At 38.9% G+C, this 27,920-nt stretch overlaps 3 protein-coding genes and 1 pseudogene across 4 annotated transcripts; 2 read left to right on the forward strand and 2 right to left on the reverse strand.

Moving 5' to 3' along the window:
• Positions 1-1,289: 1,289 nt before the first annotated feature.
• LOC116260749 (protein RETICULATA-RELATED 1, chloroplastic) lies at positions 1,290-10,080 on the reverse strand. The gene is made up of 8 exons (XM_031639206.2): positions 9,498-10,080; positions 6,242-6,406; positions 6,059-6,151; positions 5,871-5,986; positions 5,363-5,461; positions 4,959-5,264; positions 4,712-4,876; positions 1,290-1,896 (listed from the first exon to the last, which is right to left on the reverse strand). Exons 1-8 carry the CDS (start codon positions 9,855-9,857, stop codon positions 1,611-1,613), a joined length of 1,590 nt encoding a protein of 529 aa, XP_031495066.1. The 5' UTR covers positions 9,858-10,080; the 3' UTR covers positions 1,290-1,610.
• Positions 10,081-12,003: 1,923 nt separating this feature from the next.
• Positions 12,004-15,749, reverse strand: LOC116260043 (gamma-glutamyl peptidase 5-like). 2 transcript variants are annotated; one of them, XM_031638117.2, is made up of 6 exons: positions 15,677-15,749; positions 15,424-15,558; positions 14,591-14,939; positions 13,765-13,920; positions 13,300-13,467; positions 12,004-12,323 (listed from the first exon to the last, which is right to left on the reverse strand). In XM_031638117.2, exons 3-6 carry the CDS (start codon positions 14,897-14,899, stop codon positions 12,210-12,212), a joined length of 747 nt encoding a protein of 248 aa, XP_031493977.1. In that variant the 5' UTR covers positions 14,900-14,939; positions 15,424-15,558; positions 15,677-15,749; the 3' UTR covers positions 12,004-12,209. The 2 variants fall into 2 exon arrangements, with proteins under 2 accessions (XP_031493977.1, XP_031493976.1); XM_031638116.2 differs by having other exon boundaries at positions 15,640-15,749.
• Positions 15,750-18,540: 2,791 nt separating this feature from the next.
• Positions 18,541-27,107, forward strand: LOC116261466 (uncharacterized). The gene is made up of 6 exons (XM_031640236.2): positions 18,541-18,898; positions 19,531-19,665; positions 19,852-19,939; positions 25,435-25,529; positions 25,654-25,821; positions 26,527-27,107. Exons 1-6 carry the CDS (start codon positions 18,595-18,597, stop codon positions 26,685-26,687), a joined length of 951 nt encoding a protein of 316 aa, XP_031496096.1. The 5' UTR covers positions 18,541-18,594; the 3' UTR covers positions 26,688-27,107.
• LOC116261465 (insulin-degrading enzyme-like 1, peroxisomal) lies at positions 19,959-25,426 on the forward strand (annotated as a pseudogene).
• Positions 27,108-27,920: the final 813 nt, after the last annotated feature.

The raw sequence follows: 27,920 nt of genomic DNA on the forward strand, positions 1-27,920 counted from the left end.
CTACCATTGTTGTACTAGAGATTGAGAAGAACTTTTTTTTTGCAAGTTTCTAGATTGAATTGCTAATACCATCTAGGGAACTTTTGCTTTCATTTTCTGAACTTCTACAACATTTTTGTCTTATCAAATAGAATATACTTTCCCTTGGAGTAGTTTTTAACTCGAGCTAGTCCGCTCAAAGGGCAGTTTGGCAGCCAACGGTCTGCAAATATGCTATATTTTGTTGGCCAACATGAACGATTGGTCTCCTATTGTATTGTTGTTGGTGTAACACAAACAAGTCCAAAGCGAAGGTAAGCCTGCTGGCAAGAGTTGGTGGCTTGTTTGCCTCAGCCAAACCTGTGACCCAATAACTTGGACCACACAAGCAAGTGCTGAAGAAGGCACTTCACTTTGCTTAGATGGAATAGTAGGATTAGGGATGTATATGAGCGAGTCTAGCTCGTCTGCTCAGCTTGAAACCGGCACGAGCTCCAGTCAAGCTATAGAAGGTCAAACTCGACTCAATAGACCAAGTCGCAGTCAAGCTCGACTCTTTTAAGCGCATTTACAAAGTCTCCATTTGACATAATCTCTTTCTTCTGTTTTAAGTTTGAAAGTTACAAAAAAAATGATAACCTAAATTAAATTAAATTACTCAAAGTTCAGTCAAGCCGAATTCACTCGACTTGTTTATAAGCTCAAGTTTTCAGTTAAGCTCAAGCTCAAGTTGTTTATCAAATGAGTTGAGCTTAACTGAACATGTTCCAGCTTAAGTTGACTCAACTCGTTATCAGATACCAATTCGCTAGAACAGACCATGGCGGAGATCTTCAATAACAACCCCCCACAACACCTTTGTAGTTAATTCTCACAAACTTTTTCGGTTGCACCACTTTTTTAAGTTACACGTCTCGATCCGCTCGACTGTCCTCACGGGCACTTTGATTGCACAAAGATTATTGAGTTCAACACGCCATGGCCTTGGGCAAAAAGCAAGCTTGTTGACAAGGAAAGAGGACGTACACGATAATAGCCTACTATATTTAGAAGACTTGCATCGCGGGATGAGTCTCTCTCTGTTTACTTGCGTTTATGGTGCCTATGAAAATGGCAGAAGTACGCTCCACGCTTCCAGAGAAAGAGATGTAAGTTGAGAATACATTCTGTGAACTTTTTATGAAACACATTACACAAAGTTGACAGCCAATTGCATGCACGGAGACACACAGAGAGAGACAGAGAGCCGACAAAATGAAAAATCATTAATCAATGAGAGAGAGAGAGAGAGATGGTCATCGCAGTAGCGGTAGGAAAACAAAAATACCTTCCCTCACCTTTTATTACAAGCGAAGATATTAGTACTTCTCACGTAATGCAAAAAAGACATCAAAAGAATTCAGTACACACATCTCTTACCCAGAATATAGTACAGCCATCGCTTGCCCACAACCCATTCATATTACCAACAGTTTTCAATACCACATTCTGGAGATTACTGAACACCACCCATCCCCACATAAATGATAAATGAGAACTTCAGTTGATCACTCGCTACTGATTCAAAACTCCCTTTGCATTACATTTGCTTACCTGAAAATGAAGGGTGAAAGCAAAATTGCGAGGAAATGCTATGATGAACTCGCTGCTACCTTCTTGCGGACTACTCTCTTCCTGCGTGTCTTGCTGCCCGATGTTGTCTGTGCAGGTTCCTCATTGCCCTGCTTGATGCCAAGGAGTCCAAGCCCAGATACTACAGCACTCTTTGAAATGAACCATTTCGAATTAGGTTTGCTGTCAACGGCATCACCAGGTCTCTCGTAAGCCTTCAGCAGGTTGTCAGACTGAAGAAGAGGATCAACCTCCACTCCAAGCCATGCGAGCCGAGATACTTCTCCTAACTTGATATTCAATAGTCTGCATTAATGAATAAAAAATGTTATCAGTTACGCTCTATAGTTAAGAAAAAATAAATAAAAAGAAGTACAATACGTTGATCAGTCTAGAGCATGAAAAGGGTCAAACCACTTATTAGTTCCTAATTTCTCAACACCATACACTCCCTTAAATTGACGCATCTATAGTTTTAACTTGCAAAAAACAAATTACATCACAATAATTTGTATAGATCACATTCCAGTTCAACAGGTAGCCAGACAAGAGGATGACACTGTTTGGTTTCATCTGTCGTTCAAAATTCAAAGAGCAAGCCTACTGATGGACTCAGTTGCATCAGAACACAAGTGGCAATCCTCCCTTTCAACCTTTCCCAAAAGAACGTGTCCAACTCTAAAGTCTAAACAGCATGCATGCCCCTGCCTAACGTTGCAAAAAGTATTTAACATTAATCATAAGACATGTCTGGAATATGTTTTACAGTAACAACAATAAAACAATAAAAAAGCATGAAACAATTTTAAAGCGATTAAAACAAGACCTAGCAAACTTAAATATGAAACCACAGAACATTAATATAGCATTCCCAAGCTAGGAAATAACACATGGCACCTACAGTAAAACATAACTAAGAAATTCATAAAAAAAAATTATCTATTACATATATAAAATAAAGTTCAACATTTAACATTGAAAACCAAGTTACTAACAGAAATGAATTAAAACAACAGATCACACCACAAGTTTTCAACAATAACTAACTAGCGTTCCCACATAAACTACTACAAAAAAAGCCATGGGAAGTATTAGGTTTTGAAGAGAGAAGGAATCTGCCAGGGCTTTTATTCTTACCATTTTCACTAACCACAACCCAAAAAAGGAAACTAAATAGTATTTATCCCAACAGTTTTCTTTCGATTATCTTTGGCAATCACACCAAACTGAAAAGCAAATTTGTTTTTCTCCTAATCTTATGAGAATGCAAAGACTCCACTGAAGTGTCACATAGAAAAATATGATAAAAATCAAGAAAGTTAAAAACTGAAACGCCTGAAAAACTAAAAAATATTAAAATTACCCTCCTTATGATTTGAATTGATCAGATCAAAATCATCGTCGTAAACTCCTTACTCAAGGAATGAACGATAATGGATTGACTAGCAATATGCAATATATAGATTGTGTTACAGAACATGATACAGTGCCTACATCAGATTTCCTGTCAAATATATTGTCTACAGCTTCTATAGGCGAGGTTTTTCCAGGTTATTAGTTACAAATTTACCTTTTTTCAGGAAAATATCAGGAATTAGAAAAAATTGAAATATACACAAAATAGAAAATTTATGAAATTATGATCCACTAATTGTCTTGCAAGAACATTTCAAAAATGTTAACAGCAACAAGAAATGAAACTAAAAGCTTAAAAACACATTAAAACTGTTTCCCTCTAAGGAATGAATAATTTGTGATATTACCATGAATATGATATTCTCGTTTCGGCATTGTTTATAAAATATCACATTAATTTCTCAGTTTTTCCATTTTACTTGTTTTTTGCAATATTGCTGTGATGTTCTAAAATATCACTGATATCTGTGACAAAGCACCAAACACTTTAAACTTGACCTAAGTGCAACAAAAAAGACAGAAAAAACACTTTAACATGTTTGCACAACAACATAAAAATCCTACAGGTCACATCTGAAAAATGCTTCAACCTGTTCAAATGACTATATGAAAAACCTATCAAATACCACATACCATATTAAAACCTTAGTGCACAAATAACTAGCATGCAGAATAGCTGATAAGTAAAGAATCAGTATGATGGCATATTAGAATGCACAGAAAGTTAACAAAGGCCTTCTCATCGTGTTACTTAAGTACGTCAAATCATAGGGCTGAAAAGAAAACGTGAATGCAAACTTTCACAATGTGTTTGAATAGTCCAAACATGGTTCTGAAGGGTGAGTTGGTGTAAAGTAACAGCAAACTAAGGAACTAAAGGCAATATCAGATTCTCATTTGAGCTTTTTTTTTTACATTAAGTCATTGTGACTCTCATACCATCATAGCTCGAACAAATCCCATGCACATTTGATTTATCCCAACATTGATATAAAAGAACCAAACCACAGTACAGTTGAAAACAAGTAAGCTGTCAGATCTAGACCAAACCATAATATTTTCACAATAGAAACGTGAGAACTATTCATGGCATGTCAGTGTTCTCAACCTAAGGAATCTAGTAAAAAAATTATTGGTTAAGGAAAGAATAAGAAAAAAATATAAGCAACTACAAGTGTTACAATAATAATATTCAACACGTCAGCCTAGGTTCCAAGCAGTAGCCTATTGTTCGAGGTGAAGAAACTTTAAAACCCCCATTCATGAGCATTACAATATTCAACACCACCATCACAGTTACATAGTCAAAAGTGAGCCCAGGCACCCGCCTAAGCCCTAGGCAGTAGACAAACACCTAAGCAGAGACATCTAGGTGCCTCAAAAAATTATTATTTTTTATTTCAACATTAAAAAACAAATTCTTTTGTTCATTCTATTAATATATTGTTTGAGGTGGAGCTCTAAAATCCTCACTTTTCCCCTGCTTTTTTCTTCTTTTTCCTTTTTTCTCTTTTTCTCTTTATTTTCTGTCAAATTGCACCAATTAGGCCCCAGTTAGGTGCCTGCTAAGCCTCTTTTGGAGTATGCCAACTAATCCCACCTAGCACTTTTAACTGTACAAGTCAAGATCATAATATGCGAGCAAACAGTCATATTTTCATAAAAAATGGAGAATAAGAAGCCAAAGAATAGCATAAAAGCTCACCTGAATGCAGTGCTGAAGAACATCACTACTCCAAGAACATCAAAATGATCCAACATTGCTCTTTCTGCACCATATAGAAGTTGATACCGCATATTCGCATAAAGGCCTAAGAATGCCCCATAACCAAGAGCGTTGGTACTGATGGCAGGCAATGTCACTGATATCCTGTAACCCAGTGAAAAAACATAAGTACATGAAGAATGCAAAAAGTCAAATAAGTATCATCAGCCAATAAACAATGAAATACCTCTCCTCTTTCTTTGAAGCACAAGCTTTGGATAGACAACCTTGAATTGCTCCACCAACCACTCCAACTGTGCATAATTGTGCAGCTCTGTAAAAGAATGAATGGATTCTTTTCTGCAAATCAAATTCTCGAAGAGGATAGCTCTTTTCAAAGATATTGTTGGGAAGCTTCTGCAAAGTATTCTGTAAATCAAATTGGAATGTATTTCCATATGAACGGCAAGGGGCAAGAGACCAAACAACCAGTGCATTGCAGGCTGAAACTGTCAAGATATTAATAAGTGCAAGATCCCACTCCTTCTTTAGCCTGCATAAAATGAGCCCCGTCAAAATTGGAAAAAAAAAAAAAAAAGTAATTCACTGAATCACTATTAAGGCGAACATGAGAGACCAAAAAACCAGTACCTTCCCTTTCGATTCTGAATCTCCCACCAAGCAGTACAACCAATTGTAGAAACTTGTTCTAAGACCATTTTCCATAAGAAAGATGGATCTGCAAGCATTCTGGAAACACAAAAAAGGCATCAAAACTAGAGCAATCTACATAGACACTCAAAATAGTAATCCACATTGAAGTCTAGTTTTAATTTAACAGACTTTTAAACAAATAAGCACTCTAAATGGACTGTTCAGAAATAACCCTTGAAAGTTTTAAAACAAGGTGGGAAAAAAAAAAGCAACCAAGTAATCGTGGTCAACAGCCAGAGACAGCTTCATCAATGGACTTCTAAAGGATAGATGGTTAAAGATAACCACCAGAACTGATAGAACAGACATAAATTTTGGTGTATAAAAATGTTGTGTTGGTGGCTGGATTTTTTTTATGGTGGCTCCAATCACAATCATATATGTTCCAACAAAGTTAAACACTCAAAACTCAAGTGAACTAGTTCGATTTAGGTAAGAATAGTACCTGCCAATGAAAGCCCTAGATACTGCTTGAGGAAGAGACCGGGAAATAAACCTTGCGGTGGTTGGCCTGGCAGTGATTGACAGGTACTTCACCATCTGAGCAGAGCTGACCAAACCCTGTAGCAAATGAGGTCAGTATCCCCATTCCACTTTTAGTTCCTTTTACAAACAAGAGAAACAAGGCTTCACCATTTCATAAGCTTGACGAAGTCCAGCAGGCAAATGCATCATTGTTTTAGACCATTCTTGCAGGACTGCCTCTACAAACTTCCGATCAAATAGCTGGAAACATAAACCCATGTCAGTCAGTAATAATCAATAAAGAACATTGGCATATAATTCGCTCTTGAAAGCGCATAGGTATCAGCATACCTCTTGAAGAACAAGCCGTCTCCTAAACCATCCTCCTTCATCTCCTTCATCACCATCTTCAAAATCACCAAAATAGTCATCGTCATCGCCACCATCATCACCTCCATCACCACCACCATGATTATTCTGCTTCCCAATGTTGCCACTACCACCTCCATCTGCTAGCTACAATGGTATATATACATTATATACAAGATAATCACTCGGACAAATCTTGTAAAGCAAAGACAGTCTGCAGGAATTTTGGTTATAGGATGCGGACAAAAAATCATCTTAGGTCCTAATAAATTCATGTAAGGAAGAAGTTTTTGCTGCTTAATCAAACTGATGAAGTTTCAACAGGATTATACTGATTAAAAACTCAACCCACTCAACACTGTCTCATTCATCTGAATATCATGCACTAATTCCTAGGAAATAGATAGAATAAAGTACATCTTCCCCTAAGCACTTACAGTCTATTGTTTTGGAAAAAAAATGTTTGTCTAAAAGAAGACTAACATAAAGTATAAACATATCCACTAACTAGTTGTCAGTCCCTTTTCCCTTTGCGCAAAAAAGTACCTGGCAACCTGCCGTGCTTAAAATTTTCATTTCAATCAATGGAGATTATACAGATTCATGTATCTGCTTCATAAAGCAAACGATAGGCTAAGATAGTTCTCTGGAAGACAAATATTTTCACACACGCAGAAAAGACGCCTTGCAACTGCAAGGGACATGTATGTACATCACTATGCACAAACCCACAGAAAAGCAACTAATCAATACATGCTTCCAGCCATGTTCATCATTCCACAACAAGCTATTTATTTTAGACGCCGCCAAGGATAACAAGATAGCATTAAAGGGGTCAAATCAAGTGGAGAGAGCTAATGCTGAAACCTTTTAAACAAAAAGGGGTAACATTCACAACAACAGAATACAGAAAATCTTTTATTGAAGGGAAAATATATGGAATAACTAGTTACTGAGAAATAGCATGACACCAAAAGGTCTGTCTGAGAAGGTGTCAAATCAAATGGAAAGAGCTAGACTTGAAACATTTTAAGTTAACAGTGAAAGATCTTAATAAATGCAGAAAAGAAAAATATATTTCATGAATACGAAAATGAGAGGGACTCATCAACCAAAAGGACTGGCTGGTATTAAGGAATCATCGACTTCAATTGTGTGATTCATTCATATTCACCCATATCCACGACATTTTGGAAGATTGCAAATAATATTGCTAATTTTCCCAGTAATTACTGGAATTCCTGCTGAAAATTTCAAAATGTCATAAACAAATATGCAAGTGATATTGAAGAAGTCATGCCACAATAGTATCATGATATTTATGTGAGAATTTTTAAGTATAGACTTTCCTGCTTTTTTTTATTTTCCTAGTTTTGCAACAAAAAATCAACATACTTCTTAATAAAATCACCATATCAGTTTGCACATTTCTTAAAGAAAATATATATTTTATTCTTTTAGTGCTATCCAAGACTTTCCCAAGATTTCCAAAAGAAGAAACAACTTTCAAAAGAAACACCACAAAGAAACCTTCTCAAGAAATAGTGGACAATGATATTGGGGCATTCACATTCTAATGACAAATTCAGTCTAACTTCCATTTTTACCCAAAAGTATTTTAAGAAATTAAAAGTCTTTCTACATCAAAGTAAAGTTATCATTCAACAAGTAGCTGAGTTCAAGGTTGGGTGTGGTATCTAAATAAACAGAAAATTCTAACCCAGAGTTTAAGAATTACATTCTGACAGCAGCTGAAATAATTTAATAAACTCTGACCAAAACCGCAGCTGCTTCCTTATCTGGAAACCACAATTAACATGTTTTATCATGTGTGCTCTTAAAAAAGAAAGATATATCAAGCCATCCAATAAACATTGGAGATGCCACAACTACTTCTAGCACCAGCATGGCTTAGTGATGGTAACCTCTTGCAAACTGCCCTATCTGGCAATGTGCCAGCAACACTTTATGCACCAGTTCCCATGGCAAGGCATCAAAAGAGACAGCAAGAAGACACAAAGTGTATCGTCCTATGGTACAGGAACAAGAGGCCATACAGCTTGAGTCTTACACATGACACACACATCCCTCTTTTTAGAAGTTTACAATCGATAGTTATCTAAGGAGAAGCTAACCGTTAGCCAGAATGTTTAAAATAATAAAAGAAGCTCAGATGATAAACATAGGTTTCCCTGTTTTTGGAATTGCGATCTGTTGCTATGCCCTGGGTATACTCAACGGTTAATTACTCTCTACACCGACTTTGTGAGAACTAACAGTTTTGAAAAAGAATCCCAACTGATGTCAACAACTTCTTAGAAAGACAACTAATTGATAAAAACCAACAGATATCCATATCCCTGTGGCCCTCAAGTCCCAATCCTTGCATCTTTTCATATGATTCTCAGAAAGTGAAGACGACTAATAATATTGAAACAAGTAAGATACCTATTCCAGTTAAACATACAAGTATCTAACACAAATTCCCTGACAAGCCTTTTTATCACCAATAATGTTCCTAAGAGGGAAACACCCTTTGAAATTCTAAATCCCTGGGTCTGAAAAAGGTTCAGAATCATACAACCAACAAGCAATCTTTCGGCTGATTGGATAAACAGAGACAGCACTAAATTAAAGAACGATAAGGGACAACGGTTGCTGCAACAAGTTGTGCTATTAGGCGAGAAATGCTAATAACATATCTAGTCCTCCAGCTGGACACGCCAGTACACCCTCGCACCTCCATTGGTAGACTTGCCGAAAAGGCAGAAGCTGACAGCCATCCATCCTCGAACCATTGAAACCACGGAACAATTACATTCCTCTTAAATCACATCCTGCAACGGTCAACAGAAACTTTTGCGCTGGCCCGCATACACAGCGGTGGTCCGGCTCACCCTTTCACAGTTCGACATCACACCCAACAACGTAAAAACAGTTCTTGCTCCCAGTTCCATCAATTTTCTTTTTGAAAGCTAGACGTTTCATCCCCTTTCTTCTATCCATAACAGTATATGGAAACGATTTTGAAAGAAGAAAATAGTTCGAACCATTTCAAGAGCAATAACTGCTAAAATTCTCACTCCCCCATGTACAATAATCGCTAAACCTGTACATTATTAATTAATCCTTCACATGCACTGCTAGCAAGCATCAAAGTGAACCCCTATAATACCAAACAAGAAAATTCAAACAGGAAAAAAAAAGGATATACAACATAAAAGAAAGGCGGAACAACCTGTGGGCTAACTTTCGACGTCTTCTGCGCTAAATCCAGCTTCCCCTTCTCTAGTGTCACGGTGCCGAAAGCCCCATATTCCCGCTGCTTCATCACGGGCACCGCCATCCCCGAAGAAGAGGAAGAAGCCGCCCCATCCAACCCATCGCTCGGTATCTTCCAGCACCGCTCCAGCGCCTCCCTGGGGTCCGTCTCAACAACGGCCCGGATCTTGCGAGACGGCGGAGAGCCCCCATTCCTCCATGAACAAGGAACTAGAACCACTGGCGCCGGGACAAATTCCTGGGCGTGCCACCGGCAGGACTTGTGGGAACTGATAGGCGTGACGAGCGAGGCGGTGGACAAAGAGGAGAGAGACATCTCGCCCTCTTTATGGGAAACCTCAAACGCACATCCCTCTTCAGAATGAAAGACGGAAAAAAGCAGATAGGGAATAAGAAAACGGATGCTACCGTATGATTTTCAATGGAGAATTTAGTTTAAGGCTAGGTGGCTAAGGATTTCCAGGAACCCTGCGGCTCCTCTATCTCTTTCTCTCTGAGTTTCAGAGAAGTAGGCGATGGCGCAAAGAGACGTTCGCAGTTTAGCTCCCCGTCGCCTTATATAGGTGGAGCAGCGGCTACCCAATCCGGAATGGAGATCATCTTCTCGAATTTACGGCCGCGCCACTGCGTCTCATTTCGGGTCCACTGGAACCAGGACCCGATTCCGGAGTCCGGCGAGCCTTAGCCGGCCGGTCACCGTTGGCTCTCGCCGACCTTGTCCAAGCCAAGCCAAAAAAGTTTTCCCAGTTCGGAATGCTCCAACATTTGAGTGGAAAGCGAAACACCTATCAATTAAAATGTCATGTCATGCATCTATTATTTATAATTCAAAAGAATAATGTTCATAAAAATCAATTTGATGAACAAACTATCACCAGTTTACTAGTCTAAAACGATGAGCCTTTGCCATAGCCAAACTTTTTTAAGTCCTAAACAATGCCATAAAACCGCTTTTGAAATTGAATCGGGCAAGCTGCTGATTCGGTGAATCGACCGATTCAGCAATTCAATCAAATCGGTTGTGAGTCGACAAAAATTGTTACAAGTTTTATTCTTGAACTTTTGAGAAATAGAATAGTTAAAAACAACATGTACCACTCTTGACTCGACTACCAAATTGAAATCGGTTCGTAACCGATTTGAATAATCCGATTTCTGGTAATCCTTGTCTTAAAATCCACACTTGAGTTTGGTGGATTGACTATTTTCATCATCATAAAAAGGAATGCATGTATAAAACCGGTGATATGAAGATATTTGTGTAGAGAACTGAGGGGCTTGACGAGAAGATTTTTCATTCTCCATTCGAGGCTTAGGACCTGCGCACCATTGACCAGTGAGTGTCAGTTGGTAGAGACGAACCATGTACCATCTTGGCGGAGACAAGCCACACAAGCAAGAAATTAGGTACGACACAATGTTAACTAGCTAAGCCCATGCACACTTAGGGAGAGGCTTGGAAAACTATACCAGTTTCACTTGAGCCTACAATCATCTGGCTGGGTCTAGTGGGCTTGAGGTGGTTCAGGCTTAGTGGACCGTGTGGTGAAGGAGGCGGGCTAGGTTAAGTGACAGATGGCTCACCAAACTTGCTAGGTGAGAAGGAGGCGAACCCTTTTTCTCTCTTAGCATGGGTGGCCCACCAGTGCCAGTCAAACATTTGACTGGTTGGTGAACTCTGAGACCTGACAGAAAAGGCATAGGAAGAATCAAAGTCAATTAATAGCTTGGTGGTAATCATAAGATGGTGTTGTGAAAGGTGTCAGGTTGAAAGGTCCTCAGCCAAACCTCAACTTCTTTTATCAGCTTGAGCTTTTTGTATTGTTTTAGTAAGCCACCGCATTCTCTCTAGAAAGGACACCTTTTATTTATGGTTAAAAGAAGGTGAAAAGAAATCAAGGCTTTTGAACATGTTAGACAGAAGCAGAACTGGAGGCAATGTTCATCAGTCTCTTCTTCGATGGTATCTGAAACGCCTACCAAGTTGTACTGAAAATTTTTCAAATATCCTAGTTATACTGCAAATCATAAACCTCTTTAAGGAATTAGAAGGCCTAGTGTGCTGTAATGTGTGGCTGCATCAGAATTATTATTTTACAGATTCAGAACGAAAGCCTGTTGTTCCTTTTAATTCGATTCGGACACCTCCAGCTCTGATTTGTTTATTGGTAAGAATAGCATGGAGTTCAGAATTCTAGGTGTATTCAATACCTCCAAACGAAAGAGGAATCCATCCATGGTTGATTCCCTAGGAGAGTAATAGGGATGGAACTCGTGAATTTTTCTTTCATGTTCTTTAATGGAACTAGCCACTAGATTCCTTCAACAACAACAGGATCCCTGAATTACTTAACATTTGTTTGGTTGGCAGTTGGCACTATGATTGTGTTGAAAAACCTGCTTTTCGCATCGACAGAGGTCTGTGAACCTAGGTTGAAACCAAAACCAGGTTTCTAGCATCCTTTCAGTGACAAACAGAAGTATTTGTATTTCCAATAAATAAGATCTTGAATCAAGTACAAGATTTGTTATGAGACAACTTGATGCATTTTGTTTAAAAGATCAAAACATAACATCAAGGCAAACAAGAAACAGATATGAACACCAAATAAAAAGGACGAAAAACATCATAGTCCCATCTTTGTTCCTTCAGCACGTGTTAGGTTGATTACACTTCTTTGATAGTAGGACCTTTCAGGAATGCCTTGCATAAACCTTTGAGCTGCTCCTGATGTGGATCATTCTCTTTAACACTTTGAATTGCTTTGTTGGCAGTGCCATCCTAGGCGAGTTCAAAAGTCAGAACAACAGAAAATAGCAGTTGAAATAAATAATTGCAAAAAATACATGTTCCGCACTCAAAACATGTGTATAAAAGTTAGCCATACTTCATCTACTTTCTTTGAGCTATAGGGTGACTAAGTCTTCACATTCCAGCCACCTGGGTAGGGGGTTTGACATTGAGATCCTCAAGTTGAAGTGTCAAAAACTCAATACTCAGCACATGACACTTGGCATTAATCTGAGAGTCAGGTCTGCATAGCACCAGCTTGCCGCTTAAATGTTTAAGAAAAGAGAAGACTTCTGGGTTGAAACCTAGTACCCAATAAGCAATATAGCTTTCTAACACAAAAATTCTTTGTGAGTAAAGGTTGAAAACTTGAAATGTATACCGACTACAACCAGGTATCAAACTTGAAATTGCTAGCGGAGAACACCTTTTCTGTTACTGAAAACCAAAAAACAGTAAGGGAATGATCGTAGTTGTTCTTTTAATCAGTAAAAGCTGTACAACTACAAAATAAGTTGAGCCTGTCTCAATACAATTGAAAAGCAACATAAGCAATTTTAAGTTTTTAACCGGATCAGGAAACTGAAGCTCTCCAATAACATTTTTCTTTTCCATTATTCCTTAATACGAGAGAGAGAAAAATAAGCAACCAATTATTGCAGAAAATCCAAGCATACAGAAAAGAACTGACTGGGATGAACTATAAGCAGGCTTAATATCTGCTTTTCTTACATCAGAACATTGTAAGGGGACAAAATATGCTTATCTACAAAACAAAAAGTTCTAAACAAATAACTGCCGCTGATTAAACAAAAAGTTCGGAACAGATAATTTCAGAAAAATCAGGTGATCCTTAAAACTCTAATTAAGTAAAGAAGTATAAGCTTTTCCTAACTATGACAAAAAGAAAAGACATCCACACAAGCAAGAGAATCTGAAAGGAAGCAAGGGTGCAATGAAGACATACGTCCAACATATTCGTTGTAAGAAGGTTATGTATAATGTCCAATACAACATCCTTGAAGAACTCCGGATGGTATTGAAGGCCCAGCACATGGTCTCCAATTGAAAACATCTCGATTTTTGTTTTCTTTGAAGACCCAAGAATGAGAGCTCCTGGAGGAACACAACTGACCTAAATAACAGGAAAAAGGCAACACTTAGTTTCACATAGCAATCTCACGTCAACCATCCTGTTGGTACCATACAACAATTTTTTAAGTTATCTTATATATTAGTTCCATTTAAAAAAAATAAGAACAATTTTTGCCAATTGCCAACCGATTCAGCTGGGCCCGCTGAAGCAAATTCATTTTTCTGATTTTAGATCACTTGATATTAACAGTAAAGAAGCAGTACTGTAGTTAAAAGACTTGGTCTCCGCATGTGACAACAAAAGCAGAGCAAAAGATGCGGTTCAATGATGACAAACCTGGTCACGGTGACTAACTAATACATTAACAGTTGGAGGTAATTGCACGTTGAACACTTTAGAAACGAGCTCAGTATCCAAGTGAACTTGCTTCAGACCAATTTCCCATCCTACGTCTGATCGACCAGTTTTGCCACCTAATGCTCGGGCCAATACCTGTTTGGTGAGAAGGCTACACAGTTAGCGAACAAGCTGGGAACACATAGCCGAAGAAACAGGATTGCCGTGCAAAAATAAATAAATCTAAAATCAATATCATCAACTTGGTTGTAACTGTTGCTGTTCTTGATTTCCTTGCATCCATAAATAGTCCAGTAAAAAGGAAAATAATCTCATTTAAAACTGAGGGTTGCTGCTGATGTGGGCATTGCTGTGATAAACCTGTGCAGAAGTTCAGCCCAGAGTTTTATCAAGAAAGGTCAACTCTTCTTTGGGCCAGCACAACCAAATCTGACACGCCTTTATCCTGGTTGCTTTGTAGAGGAGACTTAACTCCACCTTATGGTATGCTTGGTTGACTCTGTCCTGTTTCACATACTATAAAAATAGTAACATATGCCAAACATATAACACGATATTCAGCACATGATGCCGTACTAACAACCATCTATTTACACATCTTTTACCCTGAACTTGGTTTGTTTAGGATTGAACCATCTCGAATTCATGGCGTATACAGAACAAAACCCAAAGAGATAGACAAATTAAAACCTGTTTTTACCCCATGGAAGCTCATTTTGTTGGAGAACAGAAAAAAGTGGACCATGTTTTTACAAATATTTTGCACAGACGTTGAAGAAAACTGAAAAAAAAACGATGTCTGTACCTGGTGGCCAAAGCAAATGCCAAGCACCTTCTTCTTCTTCTGGTTCAACACTCTGAGAACCTCACACAGTTTCAGTACCCAATCATCATCTGCATGGGCATCAGCAGGGCTGCCCGTGATGACGAACCCTGCGAACGTGTCGATCTCATTCTCGAACGAGAAATCGCCATCCATCACAGAGTACACTACCCACTCCTCCCCATCCTCCTCAAGCAAATTCTCACTCATCTTGTCAAAACCACCATACGTTTTCTGCACGAATTCAGAGCCATTGCCGGTCTTTAGCACAGCGAACCGGCGAGAAGACATGGTTCTTCGCTTACTGAGAGAAAGCTCTAGAGGCTAGCACCTACAGAAGATTTGTGTTATCAAATACGTAGCACCGCAATCAACAATCACGTGATTAAATAGTTATAAACTGTGATTCTTCAGCCTATGACCAAAAACGAACATCCGTTAGGAATTGGAGAAATCCTCATTCCTGTCCAAGCAGACGAACCATGACAACAGCAGCCCTAAAATCAAGGCTTTGAACATGGACCCAAAAAAGAAACTTCATTTATCAATCAGTAATTTTTCGTTTTCATTCTGTATATGAGAATTTTCTTTAATTTTGACAATTAGAAGTACGTCAATTTATTGTCCTTCCCAGTTTTCTTAGAGTTTTACGCCCTTCCAGAAGTGACACAGATTCGGTTGAACAGGATAATCAAAAGGGCGAATGTTTGACCACAAGTCTTACGCAGACCCAAAACTCCGGGGAGCTCTACCGGCTCTCGTGGCCAGAAAACACGGCGACGAAGAAGGTTAAAACGAATAAGAAATCGCATTACTCTTCCAGCCAGGCAGCGTCCAAACCGGCGAACATGATCGAGCAAGAAGGAGCTTCTTCACCAGCCAAGCTTCCGGTTTCTGGCGGAATCGACGGCCAGCAGCGATCCAGCACCACGCTGTCCGCAATTCGGTACCTGCAACAGCTTACTTCGCCTCAACTGTACTCATCCAGAGACCAAATCAACGAAGAACAATCAAAGAAAAACGAGCTATACCAAGTTTAGGAGACGAGGAAGGCGAACATAGTAATACCAAAAGAGGGAAGACAATGAAAGGACTGGAGCACCAGAATCCCGCAGGAATGGGAGCCTCCATAACGTGGTTGTCCCCGAGGACCGGCAGAACAAGGCGAGAACTAACTAAAATGGAGAGGAAAAATTTGCACCTGGTGATCCGACCTTTGTTCTAATTCCGTAAAAGTGCACAACCTTTCTGAAAATTTTGTACAGAAAATACTTTTTCATTTACTTGGAAACAAAAAAAACGATCGCGGTGGCTTTTGATGGTGTAGAATTTTGATTCAAATCAATAATTTATCAAGGAATCAAAATTTTAGATCAACAAAATACCTCGTTTATTTAAATAATTTTAATTTCTTAAAAGATAACTAGAAACGCCCCCTTATTAGTGGAGGCGAATTTTTGGGGCTGATCTTCGGGTGCTAACGCCAATAAAATCGAAACTACATTTCAATGATATTTTTTATTTTTTCAAATGTTTTTTAGTTTTTTTTTTCTAAGAAAAGCCATTTGTAACTTGTGAAAAGTGACTTATAAGTAGAATATCATAACAAACAACATAAATTATGAGCTTTAATATTCAACTATCGGCTATCAATTTCTCTCGCACTTTAAAGGTGACAAACACAAGGCACACACAATGCGTCCGAGCTCATTTGGTGCATCGATGCAAACACTGCCTAGCACATGTGGGCGAGTGTGGACAATCCCTCGCAAACACCACCAGTCCCACGTAAATTGTTTTTTTCTATACCGATACTTCGTATTCCTTTTGTGTGGACGTAGTTACAACTTAAGAGTACCAGTGTGCAAGGCCAAACTAAACCAAGTGGGGGGGCTCTCCCCCCCCCCCTCCGGCCACACCCTTTCATATATTGGGACAATAAAATTCATTATTATAATTTTAAATGTTGAAATTTTTTTATTTGGCCTTGCTAAATTTTTTGAAAAATATTATATTTTTTCTCTCAAAAAATTTAAAAATGTTGCCACCCACCTTCTTCTTATAATATATATATAGTTCTACCCTTATTGGTGTGAAGTCAAATTCAATATGATTATGAAGCATTGCAAAACTAACCTACCCTCCAGGGCCATTTGACAAGAAGAACAATTTGTAACTGTCATATGAAATGCCTTATTGATGTGCAAAGCACTAGCAAGATTATCTTCATAAACCTTTTAATATTTATAACCAGGGGCGAAGCCATAAATTTTTCATGAGAAAAGCTGAATTAATTTTTCTAAATTTTGACAGAGGCTAAAATATCATCTTTCAAAAATTTTATATAACATGTAAAATTTTTTAATCTTTTCTTGTAGTGGGGGCCAGGGCCCCTACAAGCCCCCCTTGCTCCACCCCATGTTTATAACTAGGATGTAGGGGCTAAGACAGGTGTGGGCACTGTATGGGCAACAACTGCACATACAGTCCAACAAAAATGTTTATTTTCATATTGATACTTCAAAGTAATTTTTCACATTTACATATTAGGACGTTTGAAAATTTAAAATTTTATAACAGCGCCCTTAACCAATTTTTTCCTGGCTCTACCCCTATTAAGATGTTAAATATGTTAAAATGGATACATCAGCCTGCCTTGCTTTTTTTTCCAGCTTAAGATCTAAGCTTGTTTTGTCGTCGAATTAATTTTTAAGTTCAGTTCATCTAATCTTAGCTTGATCCAAGCATCACTTGAGGTGTCGATAATTTTCATTAAAGACCAATTACAACCTAATTACATGTTTTATGTATTCGTGCCATGGTCACATATACAAGATGTGTATATCAAATTCTACCATATATGTCTCCTCAATGAACCAATTAATATCAGTAAACAAGTTTGTCTAATTACAATTAAACATCATGAATTATTCTAAATAACAACATTTTGAACGTGTTTGCTTAACTAAGACATGACATTTGGCCTAGCAATTTAAACTCCATGATACATTAAGTTACGCTGCAGTAAGATATATATTTGTTATTATTTTTTGTTTAAATTTAATTTCTGGTAAGTTCTTCCTAAATCTTATCGATCATGATTCTCGTGTAAGTGCAATGGTTGTTTTTTACCAACATCTGTTGAATTTAATACACCTAAAATATGAATTATAAGCCATAAAAATAGTTGCATCCATAAGAAGCACATGCAAGTAAACAAACATCTCAAAGAACAAATGAATCAGAGGAAAACATTTGAAAGGCTATTTTTTACAAATAAATGAAAAAAAAAAGTTGTAAAAATAATTAAAATAGATTGATTATATGGCACTGAGAACCAGCCGCTGAATTGGATCAGTTTGGTATCGAGTCAGGCCGATTTTATAATGCTTGTTGTAAGTGATGCAAACTTTTGATATATCCAATTTAATCGGATCTTCTTTAATCAGAGTCAAATACTAATAGGAATTCATTTTTTAATATTTATTTATCTCTCTCTGCACTTTTTAATTTTGTGTGCCTCTCTTTCTTACTCTCACTTTATATATATTTATCTCTCTCTGCACTTTTTAATTTTGTGTGCCTCTCTTTCTTACTCTCACTTTATATATATATATATATATATATATATATATATCAACGTGACATACAAACTTTTGGCAACTTTCTTAAAAAGTTTTTGGAACTTTTGATAAATCGCCAGTGTCTCTGAGACATCGAAAAATAAAACATTAAGAATTTTAAATAAAAATGGAGTTCAAACCGGATACAGACAAATATGAAGCTGACGTTCAAGCTGAACAAGAGATTCAGGCTTGTCGAACCTTGGGCCCGGCCAAATGCCCAGGAGATAATTATCATCTTAATTCGGATCCGTATCCAATGATTCGACCCGAACGACGTCTTTCTTGAAGGTTCCAAAGCGTTGAGCGTGCGTCTGGAGAACAGAAGGGATGGTGGGAACAAGGAAATTCTGAAACAGTACCATGAGGAGGGTTCAGGGATTAAGCCGTCCTCTTCTCAATGCTCGTCTTCTCCGATCAGCATCACCGCCTATACCATCGCCAGCACCCTCATCGTCGTCGTTGCTTCGACCACCACCATCATCATGGTTGTCTCGTCTGGGAGCCAATTCCCGGGAGTTCCTCCTTCCTGCGAATGGGGTCCTCTCGTCTTCCTTCGCCACCGCCGGAGCAGCCGCAATGGCGAGGGAAGCGATACCTAGTTTCTCCATGAAGGAGCTCGTGTTGTATCAGTACGCCGCTTGCCCGTTCTGTAACAAGGTCAGAGGTTGGTGTTTATTCTTTCTCCTACTGTCTTGTTCTTCTTCTTGTTCGAATTATTTTTTGGCAATTTTCTGGGATTTTTTTTTTCCGAAATAGCATGAGGGCTGCATCGTTTCTGTTTCGTTTTATTGATCTTCTAGTGCGGCGTTAGCCTTGCTTTTTTGGGATGATTAGAAGATTTACAATTTGAGCTGCTTCTTCACTCGAATTGAGTTGTTTTCTATGATCGTGGTGCAAACCCAAATTACGGGAACTTCATGGTACTGACGCATGTTTGAAAATTTTTACATCGGGTAGGCGCTTCCTCAATATTATCGTTTCCTCAATCAAGGAAAAAGCAATGTTGCTCCATTGAATTTCTTTCATGTTTTACCTGCATTTTTTTTCGTGATTTTGACGAGAGTCATAATTTAGCGTGAAATATTTTTGTTTGCTGTCTTCTTAACAAGTATATATATATATTTTTCTTTTTTGGCTTTATTTGGGAAGTTCTATTTATAGTAAGAATAAGCATGATTGATGTTTACAAGGGTACCATCCCATATCCTAATCTGCTATGGAGCGTTTGCCTTCTGAATTATTAACTCTATGTGGCTGTTGTTCTTACTCTATGATGCATTCAATGCATTTTTCTAGCTTTTCTGGACTACAATAAGTTGCCTTATAAAGTAGTCGAGGTGAACCCCATAAGCAAGAAGGAGATCAAGTGGTCAGAATATAAGAAGGTGCCTGTCGTGGTTCTTGACGGAAAGCAACTCAACGACTCATTTCGTGAGTATTTTAATTTGTCTTAGATCTGTATCTTGTGTTGGTAGCAGAAATCGCTTTCTTCTATGTTCATTGTTTAGTGTAACTTTCAATATAAGATGGTTGTCCCGAATGCCCTTCCTTTGAGGAAATGGTCGTTGAAGATCTTATTCTAAAGCACGTTCATACTATTTTCTCTGTCTACTGCAGAGATAATAGAGACCCTTCAGCAACGTATTAATCCGACAGAAGAGAACTCAACTGGTTCTGCTGTGGTGGAAGAAAAAGAATGGTGCAGGTAATGTGGTTATTGCGTCTTTTTTGTTTTAGCGTCGGCTCGCCTCATCTTTTCAATGATCTTTGTAACTCCAAGTTTTCTGCATGAAAAAATGCTTGATTGTTTTATTCATAGTATTGATAACAATACGTGGATAGCCTAGAAAATACTAAAGAGATGGAAGATGAACGATTTTGTCTGCTATAAATGCAAGATGAAACTGCTTGTCTATGTTAAGTCTGACAAATGAGCTGAGTGCTGAGGGGTTCGAAGTTTGAACTCAGTTTTTCGTCCTCTTTGAAGGCCTTACACATGTTTGTAACATACTCAACAACGGCATGAGATTCTCATGAGGTTTAGGTGGTGAACCTCACCACCTTTCTGGCTAATTGTGTACAGGCTGGCTGGAGCTTGTTCGAAGAAATGAAAGAGCATGGGCTCGTTTGTGTTATTTTGAAGCCTGGTAATATTAGAGTTTTTGAACTGTTGGAAGCGTCTTCAAAAGACTGTCAAGTTTTTATCAGCTGAAAAGTAGGCACCTTTTTTATGTGTCGAGAAAACTTTAAACAACTGTATAGGCTCGAGTTTAATTTCTCATGCCCACGTGCACACACACATACACACGAAAAGATGGGGAAAGGAGATGTTGGAGATAAAGAGGAAGGAATATGGCAAAGTTTCCCTATGAAAATTATATCCTCTTGTTAGATGTCGGGTTTGAGGCTATGGATCGGGTCCCCTTGGGATTGATCCAAGTGCTTATAAAAAAGGGGTCGAAGGACCCAAGTTAGGGGATGACATGTTTTTGAACATTGGCCCTATGGAGAAGGGAGAACCCTAATTTGGGATTAGGGCTGAGTGTGTGTGTGAGTTTGGGGACCTTCTCTTGTACAGGTTTACCAAGGTTAGCGGTGGGTATGAATGGTATCAGAGCTAGTCTCCGGCAGCAACTGATGGAGGCCATTGTAGAGCAATTGGGTTCGATAGATTGATGGAAGGTGAAATTGGAAGATTCTTTTGATAGGATTGATCAACAGATGTTCGACATCGACCAGAAATTTCAGACGATTAGCTCAAGGCAATTCATTATTAAGGAGTTGTTGGAGGAGTTGCTCCACAAGGTCTCCAAAGCCTCTCAGCAGTTACAACCAGGAAAGATGCAACACCCGCCTTTGGAGTTTCCTACGAGAATGCTCAACATGGACTATGCGTCGATGGTCGTTGTTGCAGAGACCATGCTTGAGCCAAGGGAGAGGATGCGGTAGCTAATCGTACCATCGTGCCGCACAGTCCACATGGTAGAGAAGCTTCATTGCCAGGTCATTCTGTTGCCAACAGTCGGAAGCATAATATTCCTGTTCCACCGATAATTTCAGATGCTATCTTGGAGCATATTGGATGCAAAAAAGGAACAAGATCATTCAGCGCATGACTATTCAAAGTTATCTTATCATTGCCAACAACTTGGTTGCTATGCTTGGTTGTTAATGGATGTGTTGAATGATAGTTATGGTTCTTTATATGCGGAAAAGGCTAACCAAGGAGGCATTGAGCGTGGAGCGCCTACCAGAAGGTAGGGTGATAGGGGTTGTAGCGAGAAGGGTGGTGACAAGAAGAAAATGCTGCCAAACATACTAAGGCAGCCGGAGAAACCCCCTGGTATGGCAAACATGGTCACTCGATTGACAACAAAAAATCGTGATTGACCCTAGCTCTCATCTTCTTATTAAAGGTGATAACGACTTCACATCAGGAAACGAGGTCCTTGTACCACTCCACGATGGCTCTAGGATGGTGTCGTTATGGATGGAGTCTTTTATGCGGAATTGAACAAGGTATTGACGGAGGAAGGACTAGCGACAGAGAATCCCTTCATCCCTAGAATAGGACGCAAAGATGGTGGCACCAAAAAGTGGAAGGGGGGCTCAATAAGGCAGCCTGAGAAACCCTCTTGGAGCCCAGCCATGGAAGCCAACATCATTGAGAGGGGGATTGGGGCAGGTAGTGCCGACCCGTTCCAGGATGGAGATATTGAAAGGTCAGCCAGTGAGCTTGAGGAACAAAAGGTATACTCGACTAAGAACAAAAGACAGATGCCTCGCCCACGCCCTCGTCCTCGCCCTCATCCTGTTGTGGAAGGTAACAAATGACTTAGCTTCAGGAGACAATGTCTTGGGCACATGGAGTTTTGCAACCTACTGAAAATCGAAGTATACAAGAAGCATCAAAAGTGCTTGTCGAGTCTTTGACGATGCCCGTCCTTGCAGTGAAAGGAGAATTAGTCAACTTGGCTTTAGGCAGGAGTATGACTATTGATGATCCAAACATTGGTGAAAGTGGGAGTCCAGGGCACGTGGAGTTTCACAGTGTGCACGAGAGTTAAGCATGATGGACCAGCTGTCGGCTCTCAAAGAGAGCTGCCTTAGAAATTGAGACCAAGGACACAGTTGAGGAGACATTAGAAATAGAGATGAGGCATACTCTAGTGGGAACGTTGGGCATTTGGATTGCAGTAAAACAGAGGGGTTCGCCTCTCATCAAATCTATTTTGGGACTTTTGTTGGAATTCCTTCATGGCGACAGTGGTTGTTCGACCATCGAGCATACATTCACCGAGATATGCTCGGATGCTACGCTCTATCCACCACATGATTGCCTTGTAGGATCATCACTTTCTTCTAAGTTCTGTCCAGACACTATCTACATGATACTAAATGATCTCACTCTAACTAATCTCATGTTCTTTTGGAAATCAAAGAATTTTAAAGGCCCACAGATATGGTGGAGTTGTGGTACCAAACTGAATTTTCTGTTGAGAAGTGGTACCAAACTGAATTTTCTGTTGAGAAAATAACTGATGCCATTGTGCAGAAACCGATAAATGCATCCCCTAATGATGAACCTCATTTGCCTGCACCAAATTTATTCGTTCCCACTGATCTAGCAATTAAAGAAGTGCAACAGGCCAAATATCCATTTTTGCTAAGAAAAACTTCTTTTTCAAGATTGTGGTACAAGCCAGATGTCTTGTTCTTCACTCTGAAGGCTTTTGTCAAGAATCAAGATAGATTTCAGCTGTCCTGAGTCATGCCATTCTTCTGATGCAGAACTTGTCACCGACATTTCACACATTTATTGACGGATTACTTGAATGATTACAAGTTGCTGGTTTGATGTACAAGATATCTCAATCTGATTTTGGGTTCCAGTTGAATGTGTTTGGATGCAACCACAAAATGAAGCTATTGCTGGATGCCATAATTGAAAAAGTTGCTTAATTTGAAGTGGAACTAGAAAACTTGTCTGTAATCAAGGAAAGCATGGTAAAGGTGTATGAGAACTTCAAGTTTAGACAGCCACATCAGCAGGCAATGTACTATTCCTCTCTAATATTGGAGGACAATACATGGCGTTGGAGTGAGAAACTTGAGGGACTTGTTCATCTTGTAGCTAAAGACCTCTCAAATTTTCTCATCTCTTGCTCTCCATGACATTTTTTTGAGTGTCATGCCGCAGGTAACATTGGACCTAGTGAAGCAGAGACCCTGGTTATTGATATTGGGAAGTTATTGTTTTGTAGTCCAGAACAGATATGCAAGACTTTGTTTGCTTCACAGTTCTTGACAAATAGAATTGTCAAGCTTCAGACTGCAAAATGCATTTCTACCCTGTTCAATGCCTTACCCAAGATAATGAGAATTCTGCCCTACTATTCTATATTCAGGTTTATCCGGATGTTTTGGTACTACCTACAAAGCTTCAGCTCTTTGTTCTTGTTGCAAAGCAGCCAGCGGTCCATCAGCCCCGTACAGTTGAGCAGGTTGGTTACATTGTGATACTGATACCGAGGAATGACTCTGGAATTCAAGGATTGCAGTTTATTATTCAGTCTACTGTAAAGGACCCTGGACGGCTTGATGAGAGGGTGGAGGCATTTTTGAAGATGTTTGACGACAAACTTTATCCACTGTCTATTGAGGAACTTGAGATATCCCAAGGAAAGGAAAAAGCTTGTGGCAGAAGGATACCTTCCAGGAAAAGGCTACCAGATGGGACCGACCTAAGCTAGTACAAGAGTTGCTCAAATCATTCCACCAGACTCAATAATGGAGAAGTTCCTAGACCGCCTGCTTCAGAGTACTACCCACTTGATGTTACCTCATCTTCTAGGGCTGGCAAATTTTGCATCAACTCCAAATGCAGGTCTCAACAGCAGCTTTTCAAATATAGAACAAGGAAGCCAAGGAATGCATATTCCAATAACCCAGCAGGTAGTTCGCCATTATCGGGAGTACTCTCTCATGCCAACTTGGAAGAAATCTCTGAGCAGGAGCAGCTGAATTCCAACGGCGTCCACACACTATCATGGCCCTTGTTGAGCCATTTGGCTGCAGTCATGCCAGGACTCCTGACTGTCTGATATTATTTTTTCTTTCTTCACACCTTGAGGACAAGGTGTTTTTCAAAGGGGGAGGTATTGTTAGATGTCGGATTTGAGACTATGGATCGGGTTCCCCTGGGACTGATCCAAGTGCTTAACAAAAGGTTCAAAGGACCCAAGTTAGGGAATGGCATGTTTTTGAGCATTGGCCCTCTGGAGAAGGGAGAACCCTAATCTGGGATTAGGGCTGAGTGTGTGTGTGAGTTTGGGGATCTTCTCTTGCAAGGGTTTACCAGGGTTAGCGGTGGCTAACACCTTTATGTTTCAGTTTCCAAATTTTTAATGTCTGCTAGCTTCTTAATGGCTTTCACTTGTCCACAACATGAAGTTACAGAGTATAACAGGAAAACAAGTACATAATAAAACTGGGGGAGTGTGCTCTTTATAACCTCATCCATATGCCTGTATCACTATTATGACTCAGTCCAGAACATAATTTGACTTGCCAATTTGAAAAATTGACCTGGATATGTACCTCTTCATTCTAAATTTATTACATGGAAGTCTTCACACAAAGGTGCTTTTGTCAGCTTGGCAGACCTATTTTACAAGGGTTGGCAAGTGTCTGTCTATGTTTAGTGAAGTTAAATCATGAGAAGTTCTATTTGTTTTCTTGCCCAGTGAAAGATGTATTTGGTAAGTGGATGATGAAGGTGTTTTCCAACCCCATGTCAAGTTGCACTTTCATTCACCAATTTCATGTCAACGGAGGAATTGTCAAGACTGGTGATTGAGATCATCTCATTGTACTCCAAGTTGTTGCTGGTTCCTGTGTTCCTGAGTAACCCTCATTTTCCTATGTCCACCATCATGTGTTGGCTTAATTTTGTTACTTAGGAATTCAGTGATGTTCTAGTTGAAGCATTATGATGTATGCATGTCTCTGTTTACTTGTTGTCTGAGGCCCTGTCAGACACCCAATTGCTAATTTGACTTCTTTTATGTTAGTGTTGTTTTATGCTCATTTCCTTTGTTGGCTATGGTTCTACTTGCTGTCTTGAACCAATCAGCTAAACCATACAAATATACATTCTTTACCGTGTACTCCCTAGTAATTTCTTAATTGAAATTTCAGGTGGGTTGATAACCACTTAGTCCATGTACTGGCCCCAAACATCTATAGGAGTCCATCAGAGGCATTGGAATCATTTGATTACATAACTACTCTTGGTGAGGAGAACCTGCTTATTTATAGTTTCTTCTCTATATGCACAGCTACATTGCTCGTTTTGGGTCGTGTTTTTTCATGCTATTATCACAGCCCTTCTCCTGAAATATAAAACTATTTGTCCAGGTAATTTTACTACACTTGAGAGATGGACTGCAAAGTATGCTGGGGCTGCAGCCATGTATCTTGTCTCAAAGAAGCTGAAAAAGAAGCACAACATTACCGACGAACGTGCTGCTCTATATGCTGCTGCAAATACTTGGATCAGAGCCTTAAATGACAGACAATTTATGGGTATGTGTTACATGTCCATCATTAGCAACGGGTGGGTTTGGATTTGTTGGTTCCTGTCTGCATATCTGGGCCTTTGACTTCTCCAAGCGAGAAACTTAAGGTTCTGACATTTAAAAAATACTTTGCCTATGGTTTTGCAGCTTTGTGGTTGGGTCTTATGATTTTGAACTTGTGATTCTTCAAAGAAGCAGGAATATGGAATTCAGTAAAACACATGATAAGAATGTAAACCAATAAAAAAATGTGCAATCATGTCTACATAATCTAGGCATATTTCCTTCTGCATTTTGCATGCTTCTGGCTGTTGTTTGGTGGCTGGGGAATGTGTTGAGGATGGATGATAATTTTTGACTAGGTTGTAGAGATGCATATTTCTTTCTTTCTTTGAGTTATTTATAAAATAAGAAATTAGAACCCTATATTTCATTTATTATCCTTGAAGAATTGAATACAACAATAGGATAGTTGATGCAAAGCTTGATGCTTGCTGTGTCTGTTCAGGAAAGATGTTCATGTAATTCTAGTTCTCTCTGTAACATGAGCAATTATGGTCTCCATGCTCTAAAGAAATATTTCTAATCGTGGTGATGTATTCTGTCTGATTTCATGTTGGTTGGGCCAACGGATCATCTCTAGAACTATGATTTTGCCAAGTTGGTTGTCTGCATCTCGAGGCCTTATTCTAGTTGACAAATCTATTTTCAGGTAGGAATAAGCCAAACTTGGCAGATTTGTCAGTTTTTGGAGTGTTGAGGCCCATATGGAAGCTGCAATCTGGGATGGATCTGGCGAAGAACACAGGGATTGGGGCATGGTACAAGCGAATGGAAACAGAAGTTGGTGAAAGCTCTGAAGTTAAAGACTAATTTTCTGAGTGTACCGCTCCGCCTTGATTTCTCCTGGCAAATTCCGGCCATGATTTTGACACCTTAGTTCGTCATCGCCTAGGTTGTTAATGTGCCAAACCTTGGTGTCTTCTCTAATCTTGTTGTCCTCTCTGGAATTTGTATCAACTTTGGAAATTTTGGTTGCCACTGCTTCTTGTTTTACCTAGCTGTTGCAGTTGGGGTTGGACGGGATTTCAGGATTTATAAGTACCCGAAGTTGTAGTGGAGATGGTAGATAGAAAAGAATCCGGATGTTATATTCTTCACCTTCTCGAGAGAACCTAGGATCTACTATTCCAGGTATCTGATATCTGTTTTATGTTCTACTCTTATCTTGGTATTTGTATAAGGATTCACTTACAAAGTTTTTATAAAGGCAATCGGCTACATATTTTTGCATTTCTGTGGAGTTATCTTATTATTACATTTTCAAGGCTGAAAAGAAAATGCAGTGGCAGACATCGTAGTTTCAGAAAACAAAAAAAAAAACTGATTTTCATTTTGAAAATCTCAGATGTTTCTCTTTCATCGTAATGTGCAACTCACACGGGTGCGCCAAATATGGTGGCGCACCTGCGTTGGTGAGGGTGCAGGTGTGGCCCGACACAGCGCTCGACTCGGTTAAACTGAATTGGATGTTATTGACTGCATTCTTTCTTTTTTTTTCTCTCTCTTTTTCTATCTTACCCTTTACTTTTTTCTTTTATTTTATTTAACAAAATTTTGAATTTTGCACTTAAGGTAATTTTGATAAAAAAAAGGTTAAAATATAGAAAAATAAAATTATTTATATAACAGATAACACACACACACACCTATATATATATATATATATATATATATATATATATATGTTTTCACTGCTTTTGTATCCAATTGTTTTTAGAACTTGCTGTATCCCGCACTGATAGCACCCAGGTGACATAAGGTGCAACTAAAAAGTGTTTGTTGCTATACATTATTTACCTAAAGTTTGTATAGAATTTGTATTTTTTTTGCCAACTCATAGGCGTAACAAGAGAATCAAATGAACATACGTTTTTAACAATGTGGATTTGAAATTTACTATAGCTAAAAGCTACGTTCTTAACATCAAGCTCCAATGTAAAAAGCGTCGATTTGAGATCGAACCTCAAGACTGCGGATCCAAACACAACCTTAACATGTCAGGGCCTACTGTAAGAAAGTGGACCTTTTATTTTATGTTTTTAA

Source organism: Nymphaea colorata, chromosome 9, assembly GCF_008831285.2.
Source record: "Nymphaea colorata isolate Beijing-Zhang1983 chromosome 9, ASM883128v2, whole genome shotgun sequence".
In the NCBI taxonomy this organism is placed as follows: domain Eukaryota; kingdom Viridiplantae; phylum Streptophyta; class Magnoliopsida; order Nymphaeales; family Nymphaeaceae; genus Nymphaea; species Nymphaea colorata.